Source organism: Microcaecilia unicolor, chromosome 3 (assembly GCF_901765095.1).
Source record: "Microcaecilia unicolor chromosome 3, aMicUni1.1, whole genome shotgun sequence".
In the NCBI taxonomy this organism is placed as follows: domain Eukaryota; kingdom Metazoa; phylum Chordata; class Amphibia; order Gymnophiona; family Siphonopidae; genus Microcaecilia; species Microcaecilia unicolor.
This window is the reverse complement of record NC_044033.1, coordinates 491,771,332-491,791,795: the sequence shown is the minus strand read 5'-3', so window position 1 is coordinate 491,791,795 and position 20,464 is coordinate 491,771,332. Positions and strand designations below refer to the sequence as shown.

The 20,464-nt window shown below is 43.0% G+C and overlaps 1 protein-coding gene across 1 annotated transcript in view; it reads left to right on the top strand.

Annotated features, from left to right (window-relative positions):
• Positions 1-20,464, top strand: part of LOC115467264 — a 145,507-nt gene that overhangs the window by 83,926 nt on the left and 41,117 nt on the right. The window contains 2 exon segments of the mRNA XM_030199080.1: positions 5,270-5,317; positions 17,300-17,585. Of these exon segments, the coding sequence (XP_030054940.1) occupies positions 5,270-5,317; positions 17,300-17,585 (334 nt within the window).

The following is a 20,464-nucleotide window of genomic DNA, read 5'->3' as shown; positions in this document are numbered from 1 at the left end:
TGTTAAGGAGAGCCTTAAATTGAATCAAATAGACTAAAAATTCTACAGGATACAAAGCACATCTTGGAGTCCCTATGGATTGAAATTGTAAAGGGAAAAGGATAGTGATAGGAGTGTACTACCATCCACCTGGCCAGGATGAAGAGACAACTGTAGAAATATTATCAGAAATTAGGGAGGCTAACAAACTGGGGAACACGATAATAATGGGTGATTTCAATTACCCCAATATTGACTGGATAAATGTAGCATCAGTGCATACTAGAGAGGTGAAATTCCTTGATGGAATCAAGGACTGCTTTATGGAGCAGCTGGTTCAGGAGCCAACAAGAGGAGGAACAATTCTACACCTAGTCCTTAGTGAAGCGAATGATTTGGTGCAGGAAGTAATGGTGCTGGGGCCGCTTGATAACAGTGATCATAACATGATCAGATGTGATATAAGCTCTGCAGTAAGTATACACAGGGAATCAATATGTTAGCATTTAACTTTCAAAAAGGAGACTATGATAAAATGAGAAGAACGGTGAAAAAAAAATCTTAGAGGAACAGCAGCAAATGTCAAAAATTTACATCAGGCGTGGACGCTGTTCAAAAATACAATCCTGGAAGCCCAGGCAAAATATATTCCGTCTATTAAAAAAGGAGGAAGGAAGACCAAACGACAGCCGACATGGTTAAAAAGTGAGGTGAAGGAAGCTATTAGAGCTAAAAGAAAATCCTTTAGAACATAGAAGAAGGATCTGACTGAAAATAATGGGAAACTAAGTAAAGAATGTCAAATCAAATGCAAAGTACTGATAAGGAAGGCAAAGAGAAACTTTGAAAAGAAGATTGCGTTGGAGCCGAAAATGTATAGTAAAAACTTTTTTAGGTATATTAAATGCAAGAAGCCAGAAAAAAAGAATTGGTTGGACCGCTAGATGACTGAGGGGTAAATGAGGCACTCATGGAAGACAAGGCCAAAGCAGAGAGATTAAATGAATTCTTTGCTTCGGTCTTCACCTAGGAAGATGTGGGAGAGATACCAGTACCAGAAGTGGTATTCAATGCTAACGAATCAGAAAAACTGAATCAAATCTCTGTAAACCTAGAAGATGTAATGGGACAATTTGACAAATTGAAGAGTAGTAAATCGCTGGGACCGACCAGATGATATACATCCCAGAGCATTGATAGAATTGAAAAATGAACTTGCAGAACTATTGTTAGTAATATGTAATTTATCTTTAAAATCAAGCATGGTACCGGAAGATTGTAGGGTGGCCAATGTAACGCGATTTTTAAAAAGGGTTCCAGAGGTGATCTGGGAAATTACAGACCGGAGAGCCTGATATCGGTGCCGGGCAAAATGGTAGAGACTATTGTAAAGAACAAAATTACAGAGCATATTCAAAAGCATTGATTAATGAGACAAAGCCAACATGGATTTAGTGAAAGGAAATCTTGCCTCACCAATCTACTACATTTTTTTTTGAAAGGGTGAACAAACATGTGGATAAAGATGAGCCGATCGATATTGTGTATCTGGATTTTCAAATGTCATTTGACAAAGTACCTCATGAAAGACTCCAGAGGAAATTGGAAAGTCATGGGATAGGAGGTAGTGTTCTACTATGGATTAAAAACTGGTTAAAGGATAGAAAACAGAGAGTAGGGTTAAATGGTCAATATTCTTAATGGAGAAGGGTGGATAGTAGGGTTCCACAGGAGTCTGTGTAGGGACTGCTGCTTTTTAACATATTTATAAATGATCTAGATATAGGAATAACTAGTGAGGTAAATAAATTTGCAGACTACACAAAGTTATTCAAAGTTGTTAAATCACGGGAGGATTGTGAAAAATTGCAAGATGACTTTACGAGACTGGGAGACTGGGCATCCAAACGGCAGATGATTTTTTTATGTGAGCAAGTGCAAAGTGATACATGTGGGAAAGAGGAAACCGAACTATAGCTATGTGATGCAAGGTTCCACGTTAGGAGTCACCAAGCAGGAGTCATCGTTGACGATACTTTGAAACCCTCTGCTCAGTGTACTGCAGCAGAAAAGAAAGCAAATAGAATGTTAGGTATTATTAGGAAAGGAATGGAAAATAAAAACAAGGATGTTATAATGGCTTTGTATTGCTCCATGGTGCAACCACAGGAATGGCCTAGTGGTTAGGGTGGTGGACTTTGGTCCTGGGGAACTGAGGAACTGAGTTTGATTCCCACTTCAGGCACAGGCAGCTCCTTGTGACTCTGGGCAAGTCACTTAACCCTCCATTGCCCCATGTAAGCCACATTGAGCCTGCCATGAGTGGGAAAGTGCGGGGTACAAATGTAACAAAAATAAAATAAATAAAATACTGTGTTCTATTCTGGTCGCCGCATCTCAAAAAGGACATAGTGGAATTAGAAAAGGTACAGAGAAGGGTGATGAAAATGATAAAGGGGGTGGGATGACTTCCCTATGAGGAAAGGCTGAAACGGCTTGGGCTCTTCAGCTTGGAGAAAAGACAGCTGAGGGGAAATATGATAGAGGTGTATAAAATACTGATTGGAGTGGAATGGGTAGATGTGAATTGCTCTTTCCAAAAATACCAGAACTAGGTGCATGCAATGAAGCTACAACGTAGTAAATTTAAAACAAATCAGAGAAAATATTTCTTCACTCAATGTGTAATTAAACTCTGGAATTCATTGCCAGAGAATGTGGTAAAAGCAGTTAACAGGGTTTTAAAAAAGGTTTGGATAGCTTCCTACCTGCCCTTCCAACTATCGCCCCATCTCCCTCCTCCCTTTCCTGTCCAAGGTACTTGAACATGTTGTTCACCATCGTTATCTTGACTTTCTTCCATCTCAAGCTATTCTTGAGCCACTTAATTCTGGCTTTCGCCCTCTTCATTCGACTGAAACAGCCCTTACTAAAGTCTCTAATGACCTGTTCCTGGCCAGATCCAAAGGTCTCTATTCTATCCTCATCCTTCTCGACACTGTTGATCACCGCCTACTCCTTGAAACACTGTCCTTACTTGGATTTCAGGGCTCTTTTCTGTCCTGGTTTTTTTCTTACCTCTCCCATCCACTCTGTCGGTTACATTTGTTTTGGAACCAGACCAGAAAGTAGTTTTTAGACTTTACTTTAGACATATTAATGAGCAATTTTATGGGTCTTATGTTTTTATATTTCCTGTTCTTTCTAGAGTACTCAGACTAGGCAAAATGAGTTTTTGGCATTGATATAGGGGGTACATTTATGCCGAAGTTCTCTTGTCATTTTGTGACATATGATGGTACAAAATTGTATTTTTTGACCCTAAACAGCTCATAGATTTTCTTTCAGCTAGAGAGACTGATGCAGTAAGTGGGGTATTCCCATAACAGTAAATCCTTAACTAGCTGTTGTTAGTTCATTATAACTCTTCTCATAGAATTCATCATGTTTATTTCTTTAAGTAATTTCCTTATTTAGTCCTTAAACATATTCCTCCAGATTCTATATAGTGCAACTTAAGTTGCATGCACAAATCTGGTCGCATTCTGCATTTGTGTGCACAACTCAATTAGTTTACAAGCCAGTCAGTGCTAATTGCCACTTAAGCAATTATTGACACTGGCATTAATTAGAATTTACGATCACAACTGTCTAAGCTTATACTGTAACGTGATGCACCTAAATTCTAAGTTGCATAGTTGAAAAGGGGACGTGGCAATGGGCATGGAATGGGCGGGTGATGGGCATTTCTAAAATCCATGTGCATTGTTATAGAATATACCGGGTCTGCACCTAATTTAGGTGTCTGCATCTCTCTTGTCGTCCTCCTTCTCCTCCACTGCTAACTCCAGGCTTCGCTCCTTTTCTCTCGCGGCACTTTAGGTCTGGAATAGACTTCCTGGACCTATACGTCTAGCTCCATCTCTACCTGTTTTCAAATCTATGCTGAAAACCCACCTTTTCACTACTGCTTTTGGCTCCTAGCCACAATTGCCCTCCCCTTGTCCCTTCCTCCCTTCTCACCTATTACTTCCCTCACCTGTAACTGTCTTTGTCTGTCTGTATTATTTAGATTGTAAGCTCTTTTGGGCAGGGACTGTCTCTTTGTATCAGTTGTTCAGCGCTGCGTGCGTCTGGTAGCGCTATACAAATGCTAATAATAATAATATACCAAGTTTTACTTGGCATAACTGTGACTAAGTTTAGTTGTGCAGATGGGTGCTGGGCTATTTTATAAACCGTGCGGAACTTTAGGCGTATTCTATAAAATTTAGATGTACAAAAACAGAATAAGCCTTTCCTTTTTTTTTCTGCACAGAATTTTCAGGCACCATATATAGAATCTAGCCCGTTGTGGGCGAAAGTGAACACAGTCCTTCCCTTGCATGATTAATTAAAGTTTTTGTGTTTTGTGATTTCCTAATTTCCTTTTTATTCATAATTCCTGAAGGCAATTCTTTTAAATTGCATAAATATATTTTTTTAAATAAAACTTCATATACACACATGTATGCCTCTCAGAAAATGACCCCAAATGCACAAATACATGTGATGGTAAGCTAGTGCATACTTGTATGTGTGTTTGGTGTAGGGGTACTTTCTGGAGTTTTTGGGGTATAGCAGAGGTAGTGTTGTGATTTGTGTATATATTTTATAACATATGCATGATCATGCATATTGTACATGCATACATATACAACCACTCTCGAGCTGGTGTATAGGTATGTGGATTCAGCTATTCTATTCTATTCTATACATGTTTTGTATGCCACTCACATTCCAAATAGAATTCGTAGCAGATCACAACAAAGGGAACCTTCACAACTGAGGGATGTACCTTCATCCACAAAAACATAATTAATTCATTTCTGCAAACAAATATGTTTTTAAGGCTTTTCTAAAGCAGAGATATGATATTTGTCTCTATTCTCGAGATAGGAAAATGAATGATCATAGAAGGATTTTAAATGAATATTTTTCAAAGGTGGAAAACCTATTTGTAAAGTATGTGAAAAAGCATTATGTCTGTGAACAGGAATACCAAGTAATTTTTATCTTCCTCAGAATTTAGGCCATAGAGAGAATGGCTATCTGTTATTTCTGCAAGATTTATGCTAGTATTTTATAAAGACACACGGGCATCTTTTGCCTTCTCAGTCCAAGTGCCTAGTTATAAAAATGTCCACCCATAAGCATGCCTTCTTGTCTCATATTCATAATACTGTTCTTCAACAGATCTTCCAGTATTTTTGCAGGAAAATAAGTGCAAACTTTTGTTTGCATTTTACAGGTGGCGATGTCAATGAAAATATTGGACTTCCAAGGATCCTTCATGGAGGTAAAGCATTACAATCTGAAGCATTATACAGACTATAAGTTCTGATTTTTAAAAAATATATACTTAAAACCAGTTACAATATTTCCTGTCATTAAAGATGTGATCTTTGTCACTCGTGATCTGAAAACCTGAAGCAAAATTCCTTTAAACAAGATGTTGGACTTGGTCATAGGTGACAGCAGCTTAGTAGCTTTATAAAAATAAAAGGAATATTCCATTTTGAGCAAGACATATAATTGGGAAAGGCCTAAAGGGCCCTATTACCAAGCTGCGTTAAAAAGGGCCTTGTGGTTGCGGCAGAGGCTACTTTTGCCACACGCCGAGGCCCTTTTTACTGCAGCAGTAAAAAGGCTCAAAACACACATAGCCATGTGGTACGATTGCTCTTACCACATGGCCATGTGGGAGGGGAACACTTACTGCCACCCATTAAGGTGGCGGTAAGGGCTCCTGCGCTAACCTGGTGGTAACCGGGTAGCGCGCGGCACTGCCCGATTACCACTGGGTAACCCCCGTGCTAGAAAGTCAGGCCTGATTTTCTATAGCAGGGGAAATGGTACACACAGGGGCTCACCGCCGCTTTGTAAAAGGGCCCCTAAATGAATTAGACCCTTTGGGGTACATTCAAAAAAGGACACCAAAAATATGAACGTTAAGCGCCAATTCTATAATGGCAATTGCCATTATACAATACAGTATAAGTCGGCATGTGTGGTCCTAACTTTAGGTGTAAGAACTTACGCCATGTCAAAGACTGGTGTACGTGCAGGTGCCTAAAGTTGGCAGTTGCGTACGCAAGTGATAGTATTTATAACTGCTAGACATGCCCCTTGTAGTTGTGCACTATAGCATTTAGGCACTAAGGCCCAGATGCTCAAAACTCCGGACGGTGGTGAAGGAACTCCCTAATGCTCAACTCTAATGAGATGCAAATTCAGGCACGCTCATAGCGTTGAGCATTAGGGAGTTCTGCGGGAGGATGGTGCCTGGCGCATGCACTCAACTGTTGTGCATTAAGCAAAGCTCTTGAGCGCATGCCCAGAGAGCCAGAAGGGGGAAGGAGGAAGAAGAGGTGCTGATTTGATGAGAGCTACTTGCCGCTACTTTCGACCCAGGACCGAGCCAGTGCCCTTTGCACTTTTTTGCTTACTCCTGTTCTCGGCAGCAGTGAAACTCTGGAACTGTACTGTGTGAGCAGTCGGGACCCTCATTCTCATTTTCCTTTCCCACCGGGAACTAGGAGCTTCCTTTTTACTACTACTACTACTACTTAACATTTCTAGAGCACTACTATTTTGGAGAAACCCTTCAGCTGGTCCTTAAGGTAGGCTATTTCATTCTGGCTTTTGTGCCAGAAGTGCAGGCAGAGCTGGATTTATGACTACAGCAAAACAAAATAAATGGAATCTACTCTTTATGGTAGTGGCCCAAGTTATAAGGGCTGACTAGTACAGGGGAAGCCCTCCCCTCCCCTCCCCCAGAAATAGCTGGTGGTGGGAGGCGGGGCTGGTGGTTGGGAGGTGGGGATAGTGCTGGGCAGAATTATGGTCTGTGCCAGAGCCGGTGGTGGGAGGCAGGACTGGTGGTTGGGAGGCGGGGATAGTGCTGGGCAGAATTATACGGTCTGTGCCCTGAAGAGGACAGGTACAAATCAAGGTAGGGTATACACAAAAAGTAGCACATATGAGTTTATCTTGTTGGGCAGACTGGATGGACCGTGCAGGTCTTTTTCTGCCGTCATCTACTATGTTACTATGTTACTCTTTCAGCTAAAGCTAAGGTGAGAACAAGCAAGTGCTAAAGACCATTCTCAGAGGATAAGCCCATGATTATATGTTACATATCATATCTTGCATAACACACAGATTGCCTTATAGTCTGGAATTCTTGGGCTAGCCTGGCTGGGTGGCGTTACTGAGGCTTTTTTCTCCACTACGAAGCATAGTGAATCGTTAGAGCGGGGGTGATAGCTTGTTCTCTTATTTATTTATTTATTTATTTTCAAGGTAATTTTTATTGATGACACATACCACCATACGCCAATCTGCATATCATTGTACAAGTTACAACCCACTATACAGTTTACATAGCGTTTGATCAGCATCATACAGTACCTGCCATCCAGTTTGACATTTTCACCCTCCCTCCCCTCAACTCTATCCCCCTCCCACTACACTTCCCTCTCCCCCTACTGATCCATTTAACAGTTCAAAATCCGGCTTCTCGCCACAGGTGTCAGAGTGTCCCAAAATGGTAGCCAAACTTTGCAAAACTGGTCTCCCCCCCCCCCTTGAGGCCAAATCTCCCACTTTCTTCTTTTCCAACATGCAGCATTGCATCATGGTTCCTCGCCATTGCGCGACTCCAGGCGATTCTGGCTGCAGCCACAGCTGTAATATTGTCCGCTTGCCCATCAGGACTGCTCTTTTCAAAAAAGCTTTGAGCCCCTCTGGTGATTTTCCTCGTATATGTAAACATCAAAAAGCTGTCCTGGTGCTGGGTGCCACTGCACCTTCCACATTTGTGATACTTGGTGCCCTATCTTTTTCCAAAAGGAGATCACCTCTGCACAGAACCAAAACATGTGTCCTAGGGAAGCCCCCTATATGTCCGCATTTAGGGCAGTCATCCGTGGTCCTCAGGGTCGCTCTGTACGCTCTGTGCGGTGAGATGTACAACCGTAGCACAAATTTGTATTGCATTTCCTGCCATGTTACGTTCTCTGTTACTTGGTACACATTTGTCAGGCAAAGTCGGATTTGCTCAGGGTCAGGTTTCCACCTCAGCTCTTGTTGCCATTGTTGTGACGCTTGTGTATAATCTAAGGCATCTTGCAGGTCTCGTAGGTAGTGGTGAAAATATCGAAGCGGCACTTTCAACTGGGCTTCTAGGTCAAGTGCTTCACTCATAGCTTCCCATGTGACCTGCGTGAAGCACAATGGGGGCAATGTTTTCACATAATGACATAGTTGCATATATTGGAAGTAGTCTTTCTGTCCTAGGTCAAATTCTTCGCACAGAGACTTAAAAGGTGTTCTCTTGTTTATATATATGCACAATAGGTGTGAGGCTGTGGTTTGAGTTTCTAGTTATTTTTAGAGCTTGAGTGAACTAGTGCTCATAATACTATTTACAATGTCAACATAATACATCTGGTCGCTCTTTTAAGGTTTTACCTTCATCCTCATCATCTTCCTCCAATTTGCAACCATTTCATTTCGAAGTTCCCCAAGGATCCATTCTTTCCCTTTTACTCTTTAATCTGTTTCTTAGCCCATTAGCTATGATAGTTCAAGAATTTGTGATTTTGGTTTATATTTATGCAGATCATATTCTACTCAACTAATATACCGACCCTGATGCTCCATCCCTTAATGCTCTTCAAATGTGCCTAGATTCTGTTGCAAGTTGGCTTTCTACCCATTGTCTCATTCTAAATGCTGATCAAACTGTTACATGCTGGTTTACAAATCGGTCTGCTCCTCCTTCTCAATCATTTTCTTTATTAAGCTCTATCTCCCTAGTAGATTCTTTTCGATATCATGGTGTCATTCTCGATTCCCACCTTTCCTTTGGGCCTCATACCTTATCCGTTGTCAAATCTTCTTTCTGAAAGCTAAGACAGCTTCACATTATCAGACTTTATTTCAGCCATAATTCTTTTCACAGTCTCATTTTGTCACTTATTATTTCTAAACTCGACTATTGTAACATTATCTGTTCAGGTATTTCTCAAGCATCACTTAAGAAAATTCAGGGAATACAAAATTCTGCTAGACATCTTCTCTATCATGCAAAAAAAAATTTTGAATGGGTATCGCCATTTTTCAAAAGTCACCACTGGCTACCAGTTAATTTTTGGGTGCAATATAAGATTCTCCTTTAGACTTTTAAAGCTCCTCGATTTGGTATTCCTTACACTCCATCATGAATCCTTTGGTCACTTAATGATCATAGATTGGTCTTACCGGGCCGAAAACTAGCACATCAGGAACAAACCAGCAGTAGTGTATTTTTCTTTATGGCCCCAGTCCTCCGGAATAGTCTCCCTCTTTTCATCTGCAGCAAACCCTCCCTTCTTAGATTTAAGTTGTTCATTAAAACCTGGCTATTTCCCCAGGCATTCAACACCCTTCCCCGATATCGCCTGTGTTTGACACTTTCCTTATGTAATCTGGGCCTCACTCCCAGCACAGTGTCCTGGAGGGGCACCAACTAGTTCTTGGGGTCACACAACAAAATATCCACACACACAGTTTTGCCTTTCTTACTCAAGCTTGGGCGTAGGCCAGGGCCAGACTGAATCAACTTCTTACAGTTCTGGAGGCAAACAGTTCTTTCACCTTCAGTAACACATCTTATATCCAACTGATCAGTCTTATCTCGACACTCTCATATTCCTTCAGCCAGTCTGTGTTATTTTTTTTCCTTCCAGAGAAAATGTATCATTTATCCTCTTACACTTTAGGATATACCTTCCAGTTTCAGAGAGGACACCCAGATAGAACAAGGGTGGCAAACTGTTTGAACCTTTTTTTCCTACCTGACCATCTTCCATGTTACTATTTTATTCCCTTTCCTTTGATGACAATCCCACACAATTCCATCACAGACATCCTCAATCCATCAAATTCTTTCTTTATACTACAGTGGTCCAAACATAATCAACACACAACCAAACTTTAACATAATTTTCTTTCAAACCTTTTTTTCTAAGCACATACCCTTCATGGGCTAATGCAATGGTTCAGCCATCATTTTTTCCTCACTATAAACTTCAAAAACACACATCCACATTCCCAACTTTTCTTCTTTCATAGTCCAAACAACTGTTCCCATCTTAAACTATTTTATTTAACCATAATTATTATTCTTTCCAAAGTATTAATATCAGGGGCGTAGCCAGACAACAGATTCTGGGTGGGCCTAGACAAGAAGTGGGTGGGCACCAAGTGTTCTTCACCACCACCACCACCAAAAAAATATCTCAGCTGGCGAGAAAACGCTTCTTTCCACCTTGGCTTACCATCAAAGGGAAGTGTTCAGCTGATAGAGCTTGGGATCTCCACCAGCTACCACTAAACGTATGCTACTGTTGGGTGGGCCTGAAACCTAAGTGGGTGGGCCCTGCCCACCCAGGCCCACCTGTGGCTACACCACTGATTATTATATTCAACATGCTTTCAAGCTCACTATTCCTGCTTCATTCAGCTCAAACAAATATTTAGCAGCTTATCCCCTTGGTTTCCAACCTTCCACATTATCAAACAATAACGTATTATACTTCAACACAGGCAAACTTTCAACTTTACGTCTTTCTTAACTATTCAGTTCACCCATACCATTTTGGGTCAGGCTTCTTTGTTCAGGCTTCCACTGGGCAAAAGTTGGGTGACACCATAATATTTCAGTTCTGGGCAGTGATTAATTCATGAACCATGGGGTCTTCAGGTGGGATCTGGGCACATCCAGTTCAGTATCTCCTCCCGAACCCAGGCTTTTGTTTGAACCCCGATCAGGCTCATCACTGGCAGGGGGACTTACAGGAACCAGAGCTTCCACATGTCCCAAATCAACTGCTTCAAGGATCTGTCCTCCCAACTCAGTTTAGGCAGTTTAGAGGAAGCCTGTCCTGGTTCAATCCAGGGACAAGGATTAAGCCCCTTTGTTCCCTCAAGCTGTTCTCTAGCTATGTGGGCCTCATGAGGCAGGCAATCCACTTCTGAACTCCGCATGGCCCAACTAGATGATAGTTCCAACGACACAGACACATCCACTATCCCTGTGGCCAAGCAGAGATAGTGCAGCAAGGTTTCTGGTCACAGAAGGCCTGTTAATGCATCCCACAGAACACACTGTGGAGATCCAATGCGGTCTCGATGTGGACAGGGGCACTCCCGGTCCATGTAGCACAACATGTCCTGTATAATGCAGGCAAGCCTGCAGGTTTCCAGCATCTCCCGCTAGGGTCTTCTTCCAAAACAGAAGACGGAGTCTGTCCTGTGGATCCCAGTCGGCCCTGCCCTCAACCCTGGGCTCAGCTAGTTGTTCAAACTGTCCCCCGAGTTTGATAGGGTTAATAGGGTGCTGGTAGTCAAAGTGCTCCTCAGCCTCAGCCCACAGGTGAAGTAAAGCTGACTGCTGCTCCCCAGTCTCCTGACTCTCCTTCAGGCTGCTCAACTCTGCTACTTCCATTCTCTCTGGCCCCTCCTTGCTGTTACTCAGGGCTGAAAATTGCTCCTTATTTACAGCCCAGATCTGGGTTCACATCTTGCTTCGGTCCAGCTTGGGGTCACCCGGGATCTCTAAGTACATAAGTACATAAGTAATGCCACACTGGGAAAAGACCAAGGGTCGATCGAGCCCAGCATCCTGTCCACGACAGCCGCCAATCCAGGCCAAGGGCACCTGGCAAGCTTCCCAAACGTACAAACATTCTATACACTATTCCTGGAATTGTGGATTTTTCCCAAGTCCATTTAGTAGTGGTTTATGGACTTGTCCTTTAGAAAACCGTCTAACCCCTTTTTAAACTCTGCCAAGCTAACCGCCTTCACCACATTCTCCGGCAACAAATTCCAGAGTTTAATTATGCGTTGGGTTAAGAAAAATGTTCTCCGATTTGTTTTAAATTTACTACACTGAAGTTTCATCGCATGCTCCCTCGTCCTAGTATTTTTGGAAAGCGTGAACAGATGCTTCACATCCACCTGTTCCACTCCACTCATTATTTTATTTACCTCTATCATGTCTCCCTTCAGCCGTCTCTTCTCCAAGCTGAAAAGCCCTAGCCTCCTTAGTCTTTCTTCATAGGGAAGTCATCCTGCACTTTTTCCAATTCTTCTATATCTTTCTTGAGATGCGGCGACCAGAATTGAACACAATACTGCAGTCGCACCATGGAGCGATACAACGGCATTATAACATCCTCACACCTGTTTTCCATACCTTTTCTAATAATACCCAACATTCTATTCGCTTTCCTAGCTGCAGCAGCACACTGAGCAGAAAGTTTCAGTGTATTATCGACGACGACACCCAGATCCCTTTCTTGGTCCGTAACTCCTAACGTGGAACCTTGCATGACGTAGCTATAATTCGGGTTCTTTTTTTCCACAAGCATCACCTTGCACTTGCTCACATTAAATGTCATCTGCCATTTAGCCGTCCAGTCTCCCAGTCTTGTAAGGTCCTTCTGTAATTTTTCACAATCCTGTCGCGAGTTAACAACTTTGAATAACTTTGTGTCATCAGCAAATTTAATTACCTCACTAGTTACTTCCATCTCTAAATCATTTATAAATATATTAAAAAGCAGCGGTCCTAGCACAGACCCCTGAGGAACCCCACTAACTACCCTTCTCCATTGTGAATACTGCCCATTTAACCCCACTCACTGTTTCCTATCCTTTCAACCAGTTTTTAATCCACAATAGAACACTTCCTCCTATCCCATGACCCTCCAATTTCCTCTGTAGCCTTTCATGAGGTACCTTGTCAGACGCCTTTTGAAAATCCAGATACACAATATCAACTGGCTCCCCTTTGTCCACATGTTTGTTTACTCCTTCAAAGAATTGAAGTAAATTGGTCAGGCAAGATTTCCCCGTTCTTCTCATTTTATCATAGTCTCCTTTTTTTAAAGTTAAACACTAACGTATTTGACTTCCTGTGTATAGTTACTTCAAGGTTGATATCAAAACAGATCATATTATGATCACTGTTATCAAGCGGCCCCAGTACCATAATGGTCCCTCACCAGATCATGCACTCCACTAAGGACCAAGTCTAGAATTTTTCCTTCTCTCATCGGCTCCTGCACCAGCTGCTCCATAAAGCTGTCCTTGATTTCATCTCTGGCGTGTCCCGATGTTACATTTGCCCAGTCTATATTTGGATAATTGAAGTCACCCATTATTATCACATTGCCCATTTTGTTTGCATCTCTGATTTCTTTTATCATTTCTGCGTCTACCTGCTCATCCTGGCGAGGCGGACGGTAGTACACTCCTATCACCGTCCTTTTCCCTTTTATACATGGAATTTCAGCCCTCAATGATTCAAAGGTGTGATTTGTGTCCGTTTGAATTTGTAATCTATCTGAGTCAAGGCTCTCATTAATATACAATGCTACCACTCCACCAGTCCAGTCCACCCTATCACTACGATATACTTTGTACCCCGGTATGACAGTGTCCCGCTGGTTATCCTCCTTCCACCAGGTCTCAGTAATGCCTATTATATCCAATTTTTCATTTAGTGCAATATATTCCAACTCTCCCATCTTATTTCTTAGACTCCTAGCATTTGCATATAGACATTTAAGAGTATGTTTGTTGTTCCTATTTGCATGATGCTTAGTACTTGACACTATTGATTTCCCATCTTTTGTCTGATCTTTAGTTTTATTTAAGGGCACCTGGCCTACCATGGTCTGTTGTGCAACCTCACTATCCAGAAACCCTATCTTCCCTGTTTGTGAGGTATCCTTTTAAGATACCTTATCCCAAACCATCCGCTTTTGAGCGACTGTCGGCCTTCCCCCCATTTCTAGTTTAAAAGCTGCTCTATCTCCTTTTTAAATGCCAATGCCAGCAGCCTGGTCCCACCCTGGTTAAGGTGGAGCCCATCCTTTCGGAATAGGCTCCCCCTTCCCCAGAATGTTGCCCAGTTCCTAACAAATCTAAAACCCTCCTCCCTGCACCATTGTCTCATCCACGCATTGAGACTCCGGAGCTCTGCCTGTCTCTTGGGCCCTGCGCGTGGAACAGGTAGCATTTCAGAAAATGCTACCCTAGAGGATCTGGATTCGAGCTTTCTACCTAAGAGCCTAAATTTGGCTTCCAGAACCTCTCTCCCACATTTTCCTAAGTCATTGGTACCCACATGTATCAAGACAGCCGACTCCTCCCCCGCACTATATAAAATCCTCTTGAGGTGAGGTCCGCCACCTTCGCACCAGGCAGGCAAGTCACCAGGCGATCCTCACATCCACCAGCCATCCAGCTATCTATATGCCTAATGATCGAATCACCAACTACAACAGCTGTCCTAACCTTTCCCTCCCGGGCAGCACTTGGAGACATATCCTCGGTGCAAGAGGATAGTACATCCCCTGGTGGGCAGGTCCTGGCTATAGGAGTACTTCCTACTTCACCAGGGTGATGCTGTCCTTCTAGGAGACCTCCCTCCTTCAAGGTAGCACAAGGGCTACCAGACTGGAGGTGGGACTTCTCTACAACATCCCTTTAGGTCTCCTTTATATACCTTTCTGTCTCCCTCAGCTCCACCAAGTCTGCTACTCTAGCCTCAAGAGAACAGACACGTTCTCTAAGAGCTAGGAGCTCTTTGCATCGGGCTACCCTCAGGCTGTTCTTCCGTTGATAGAATCTACTAGTGCAGAAACAGCAGCAAAGCCTCACTGGGAATGGGTCATCCCAGTGAGCACATTCGGGGCAGATGATTCTCTTCATACTTTTTCCATTTTCCACCGCTTGCTCCACTGTGGCTCTTGAGTCGATGCGCCATCTTCCTGCTTTGGCAGCAGCACGTGCAGGGACTTTCTCCTTCTTCCTCCCCCCTAACTATGTGTTCCACTCCACTTTTTATTCCCCCGTGAGGCTCCACCCTGGGATCTCATGTTCGACCTCTGCCCCTCTCTGGTGCATCTGACGTCACTAGACATGATCCACCAATCATGCCGCGTTTTCCTTCTGCTCTTTGCGCCATGCATGGGAATGGCTGCCTTGTTGAGTTCCTGGATTCTTCCTGCCATTTTCAGGTATTCACTGTTCTGATGATATGTTTCCAGTCTGTCCTGGCCTTTGATATGGCCAGTTCCCCTGTACTCCCAGGTGAGAAAAAAAATTCACACCCACAGTTCTCAATCCAGTGATCTTCATCCGGTACTGGAAAAATTTGTAAGTCCCAAGTCTGAATTTATCAGTCTCTCCGGACTTTCACTGTCACCCCACGCCACATTCATTCAGTATAAGGGACCATAAAAATTTGTAATCCTTGGACAAAAGTCCCTCCGGCTTAAACCCTATCACTCCACATTCTGGGCACCAGTTTATGTAACCCGGATCTCACTCCCAGCTCAGTGTCTGGGGGTGGGATGGGGGAGATGTCACCAACTAGTTCTTGGGGTCAGGCAACCCCCCCTGATCTGGGTCACACAACAAAATATCCACACACAGAGTTCTGTCTTTCTTACTTTATTTATTTATTTATTTATTTTTTACATTTGTATCCCACATTTTCCCACCTATTTGCAGGCTCAATGTGGCTTACATAATACCAAGAAGGTGTGTGTCAGGTCCGGTAAGAGAAACAAATACAAGGTGATATTGTGGACAAGTAAGATACATGTGTTTCAGATACAGAGGGGGGTTGAGGAGAGTGAAGGTTATAAAGTGTCCATTACGCGCTTTGTTTTTGCTTTGTTACAGAGTGTGGGTATTTATGTTGGGTTGGTGGCATACTTGAGCTTGGGCGTGGGCAAAGGCCAGAGCCGAACTTACTTCAGTAGGCTATTAAACTGGGCTTCCTAGAATATCTTTTACCAGTCCGGGAGCAAACCTCACTCTCACTTCAAAAGACACTCTCCACACCAAGGATTGGCTTTTTATGCCAAACTAACATTACTGAACCTTTGCAATGTGTAGTTAAATCAACTTCTTACAGTTCTGGCAAACAGTTTTTTCACTTTCAGTAAGACATTTTTATATCCAACTGATCAGTCTTATCTCAACAGAGACAAAAAGTAGCTTCAACCCTGGTATATATGTCATAGATTCAGTAGTTTCTCCATATGTACATAATTATAGCTTTTCCTGTCCATCACCCATCCTTTTGGGTGAAAATAATCAAAGGCTGTGCTTGCAGCACTGGTTGTCACAAGCAAAACACCTCATAGGATCAGACCTCCCTGTCTGTTCTTTCTTCCAGAGATGCACTTCCCCGAGCTACACCCTCCAGTTTCAAATAGGCTCCTTCTCGTACTTTGCTCCTGGGCTGGGGTTCCCCTGACACCCACCCAGAGCACTCCACTCACTCAGTTACTGCCTTTGGCTGACAATAACTCCCCCTTTTCTTCAGCCTTGGGTTATTTGGCCTTTCCACACACCTCTCCTCACGGGTCCTGGCAGGGGTAGAGGCAACCAAAGAACATGTGCTCAGACAATCAAGAACCTTTATAAACGCCAAACTCTATCCCTTAATCAACAACCAGAAACATTTCCCTCTGCAACTTTCCCAGGAACCCACCCCCTTGGGCTGGATCCTGTACCACCCACAACCTCAGAACTTCCCCCTCAGTGACTCTGGAGAGTTCTCTTATCTTCTTCAGTAATCACCATTATAATAGGGGATTACACTCATGTTCTCCCTTTCTTCATTCCCTCCCTCCTCTTTTCCCTTTGCTCTTCCCAGTTTTTTCCACTTTTTTTTTGTTTTTGTATTTCTCTCCTATCAATGATTTGTTGTATTTCTTTTCCACTATATGTCTTAGTCTGCTCCCTATGCCTGGAATAGACTCCCTGAGCCAGTACGTCAGGCTCAGTCTCTGGCTGTCGTCAAGTCTAGGCTTAAAGCCCACCTCTTTGCTACTGCTTTCGACTCCTAACCATGACTCTCTTACTCAACACCCTCACTTATCACCCCTACCACTGCAATTTCCCCACCCCTAGCTGTCTGTTCGTCTGTCCAATTTAGATTGTAAGCTCTGATGAGCAGGGACTGTCTTTTCATGTTAATTTGTACAGCGCTGCGTAAGTCTAGTAGCGCTATAGAAATGTCTAATAGTAGTAGTAGTAGTCTGTACACCGCCTAGCACTGCTTGTTGGATTTGTGAGATATAGTAAATGTGAATAAAGAACACTTTTGGGTTGTAGGTACTATTCATGTAGCAGAAAATGGTAATAGTAACATCGTACAGACAGTTATAATGTCTTACAAAATGTTCCTCTTTTTTTCTCCTAGTTCCAAATTTGGCTCTCCAAGGTGTGACTTTCCAGTCTAGCTATTACAGTTACCGTGCGCAATCTAGAAAAGCTGTTGATGGATCTCTAGCCAGCAATTACCTGGTGGGGGAATGCACACATACACAAAACGACTTCGAACCATGGTGGATGGTAGATCTACAAGCACCAGCAAAAGTATTCTCTGTCGCTGTGACAAACAGAGGTGATTGCTGCAAGGACCGCATCAATGACGCAGAGATCAGAGTTGGGAACTCCAAAGAAAATGGTGGAACGACTAATCCCAGGTAGGTGGTGTGTTTCATACTTCACAGTAGTACTTGAGTGTAAATAATTTTTTTTTTAATCTGGTTTTATAACCCCCTGCTTAAGGTGGTCTAGGCAGCTGTCTAGTCTATCCCTGGGATAGGTGGACAAGGGGTATATACTGTTATTTGTTGGTTGGGACCAGGGTGGGACCTGGATTTCCCTGGGAGGCCAAGCAAGCTCTACAGGCTTCATACTTCATACAATAATGGAGACCACACCATTCTTTTGCTGAAACCAGAACCTTTTCTGTCCTTCAGTTGATGAAGGTACAGCTTGAACCATTTCAAGCAGATGGCCAACTATGTACATTAGCTTTTCTCCTCTCCTCCAGTTATACACAAATCATATAAAGAATCTCCTTATTTTCTTTGTTGTTCAAGTCCACTCACTGGATAGGTGAGGGCATGGCATACACAGTTCTTTACATTTGATGTTATAGGTAAGCAGATGTTACCTGTTATCAGGATGTAATTAGCTGGTAAACACTTACAAGCTCCTTGGTATCCAGAAGATAGACACAGTGACTCTGCAATGATGATAGATTGTTACAAAAGTTCTTTTACTCTTCCTTACTGCTAGAGATGGAGGTTGGAGAACAGGCTCAATGAGAGCCTATTATGATGTAACCCCCTAAAGGTTGTTATTTTTTAAAGATTTTTTTTTCTTAGTTTTAAATTTAAAAGTTTTAATTTAAATAAAAAGTACCTGCCAGGTGTGTCCTGGGGTCCAGCAGGATCATTGGTGGCCAGTGAGAGTCCTTTCCTGGTGGTCCAGCTGTTTCAGGGACAGAAGCTGGGCTGTTTGCTGCCTTCTCCATGTCTTCCTGGTCCGAGAATTGAGCTTCTGTGGGCAGACGCTATAGGAAATTACTGCCGGAGCCAAGAAATAGGCCCAAAGTGAAGCCAGGACCTCAATGTTTGAGATGCCCAGCCCGAGTTCCATGAATTTCGTGTTCTTTTGTCGCTGGTGCTGGGGGTCTTTCCGGAGGGGGTCTGAAATTTTGAAGGGTCGGTTGCAGGTCTGGGGACCTAGGTAATAAGTTCTATGGGGTTAGTTTCAATTTTTTAAAAACTTTTATGGGCTCTTTTTGATAGAATTACCATATTTTGTCCTCTGAAAAAGAGGACACATGTCACGCCCCTGCCCCGCCCACAGCACATCCCTTTCGGATCCTCGCCCCGCCCTTTCTAGCTCACCCCGCCCCCTGTCACATATTCCCCTCCCCTGCCCCCTTCACCTCCCCTCCCCCTTGTCACATATTCCCCTCCCCTCTCCTTACTTACTATCTACTGCCCTGGTGGTCTAGTGACCTCTTTGGGGCAGGAAAGAGCCCCCTCTTTCCTGCCCAAAGCGCTGCCTTGCCTTGCATCCTTCTCGGTCTCGGCTTGGGATTCAAAATGGCCACCGAGAGTTGAAGTCTCGCGAGGCCGCTTCAACTCTCGGCGGCCATTTTGAATCCCGAGCTGAGACTGAGAAGGATGCAGGGCCAGGGCAGGCAGTGCTCCAGGCAGGAAAGAGGTCACTAGACCACCAGGGCAGATAGGAGGGGAGGGGAGGGGAGACCCATGGCGCCGCTCACCCGCCCGCCCAGAAATCTGGACAAACAGGCAAGCGGGCAAAACCCGCCAGACGCCCCGGACATGTCCTCAAAAAGAGGACATGTCCGGAGAAATCCGTACATATGGTAACCCTACTTTTTGATGTTGTGGAGCGCAGTCTCTAAAAGTAATTTTACAATTATTTTTTGGGGTAGTCGAGGGTTTGGGGGGGTTAGGTACATTAGAAGTTTGGATGGGATTATTTTGGGGCTCAGTAGTGGAGTTTTGGGTGCGAGGTCCTGCACACTAAAAAATGCGTGCTTTTGATTTCCGTCAGTTATGGCCGTGAGGGGGGATTTTTATTAGTTGGTTTATGAGATTATTTGGGAATTTTGGGATATTGTAAGTAGTTTTATTTAAGGAAAAGGTGAGGCGTCTTTTTAAGCATGACTACTATTGAAATATAAAACCATTAAAACGTTGGTATAGTAGTGCTAATTTAACCTGGTGTTTTTGGTGAAAATTGGTATTTATTTCCCCACAAAAATGTGCTAAAATGTATATTTCCCATTATTTCCTATGGGAAAACTTTAAACAAAATGTAATCAATAGAAATAAAACAAAATACTACTACTACTTATCATTTCTATAGCGCTACAAGGCATACGCGGCACTGTACACCATACACAAAAGACAGTCCCTGCTCAAAGAGCTTAAAATCTAGATAAGACAGGTAAACAGACAGAACAATTAAGGGTATGGGAAAAAGAGGTGAGGATAAAGGACAGGGCAAGTGAGTTAGGAATCAAAAGCAGAGGTAAATAATACAAGAAAATAAGATTGTACCTTTTTTATTGGACATAACTTAATACATTTCTTGATTAGCTTTCGAAGGTTGCCCTTCTTCGTCAGATCGGAAATAAGCAAATGAGGTAGCAGATAGTATATATAAGAGAAACATCAAAGCATTACTTTGACGAAGAAGGGCAACCTTCGAAAGCTAATCAAGAAATGTATTAAGTTATGTCCAATAAAAAAGGTATAATCTTATTTTATTTTCCATGTTTTATTTTGTTTTATTTCTATTGATTACCTTTAAAAGTGGACTAACACGGCTACCACACCTCTCTAAAACAAAATGGAGACTCAGTTTGAGTAGAAAGGGTTCCCTTACTTCTCTCCTGGAATTTAGGCTCCCTCTGAGCTGCAGCTGCTCTGTTGACAAAGGAGCTGAAGGAAGAGTAGCCTAATGGTTAATGCAGTGACCTGACACTTAGGAGAAGTGGGTTTGATTCCCACTGCAGTGCCTTGTTACTCTG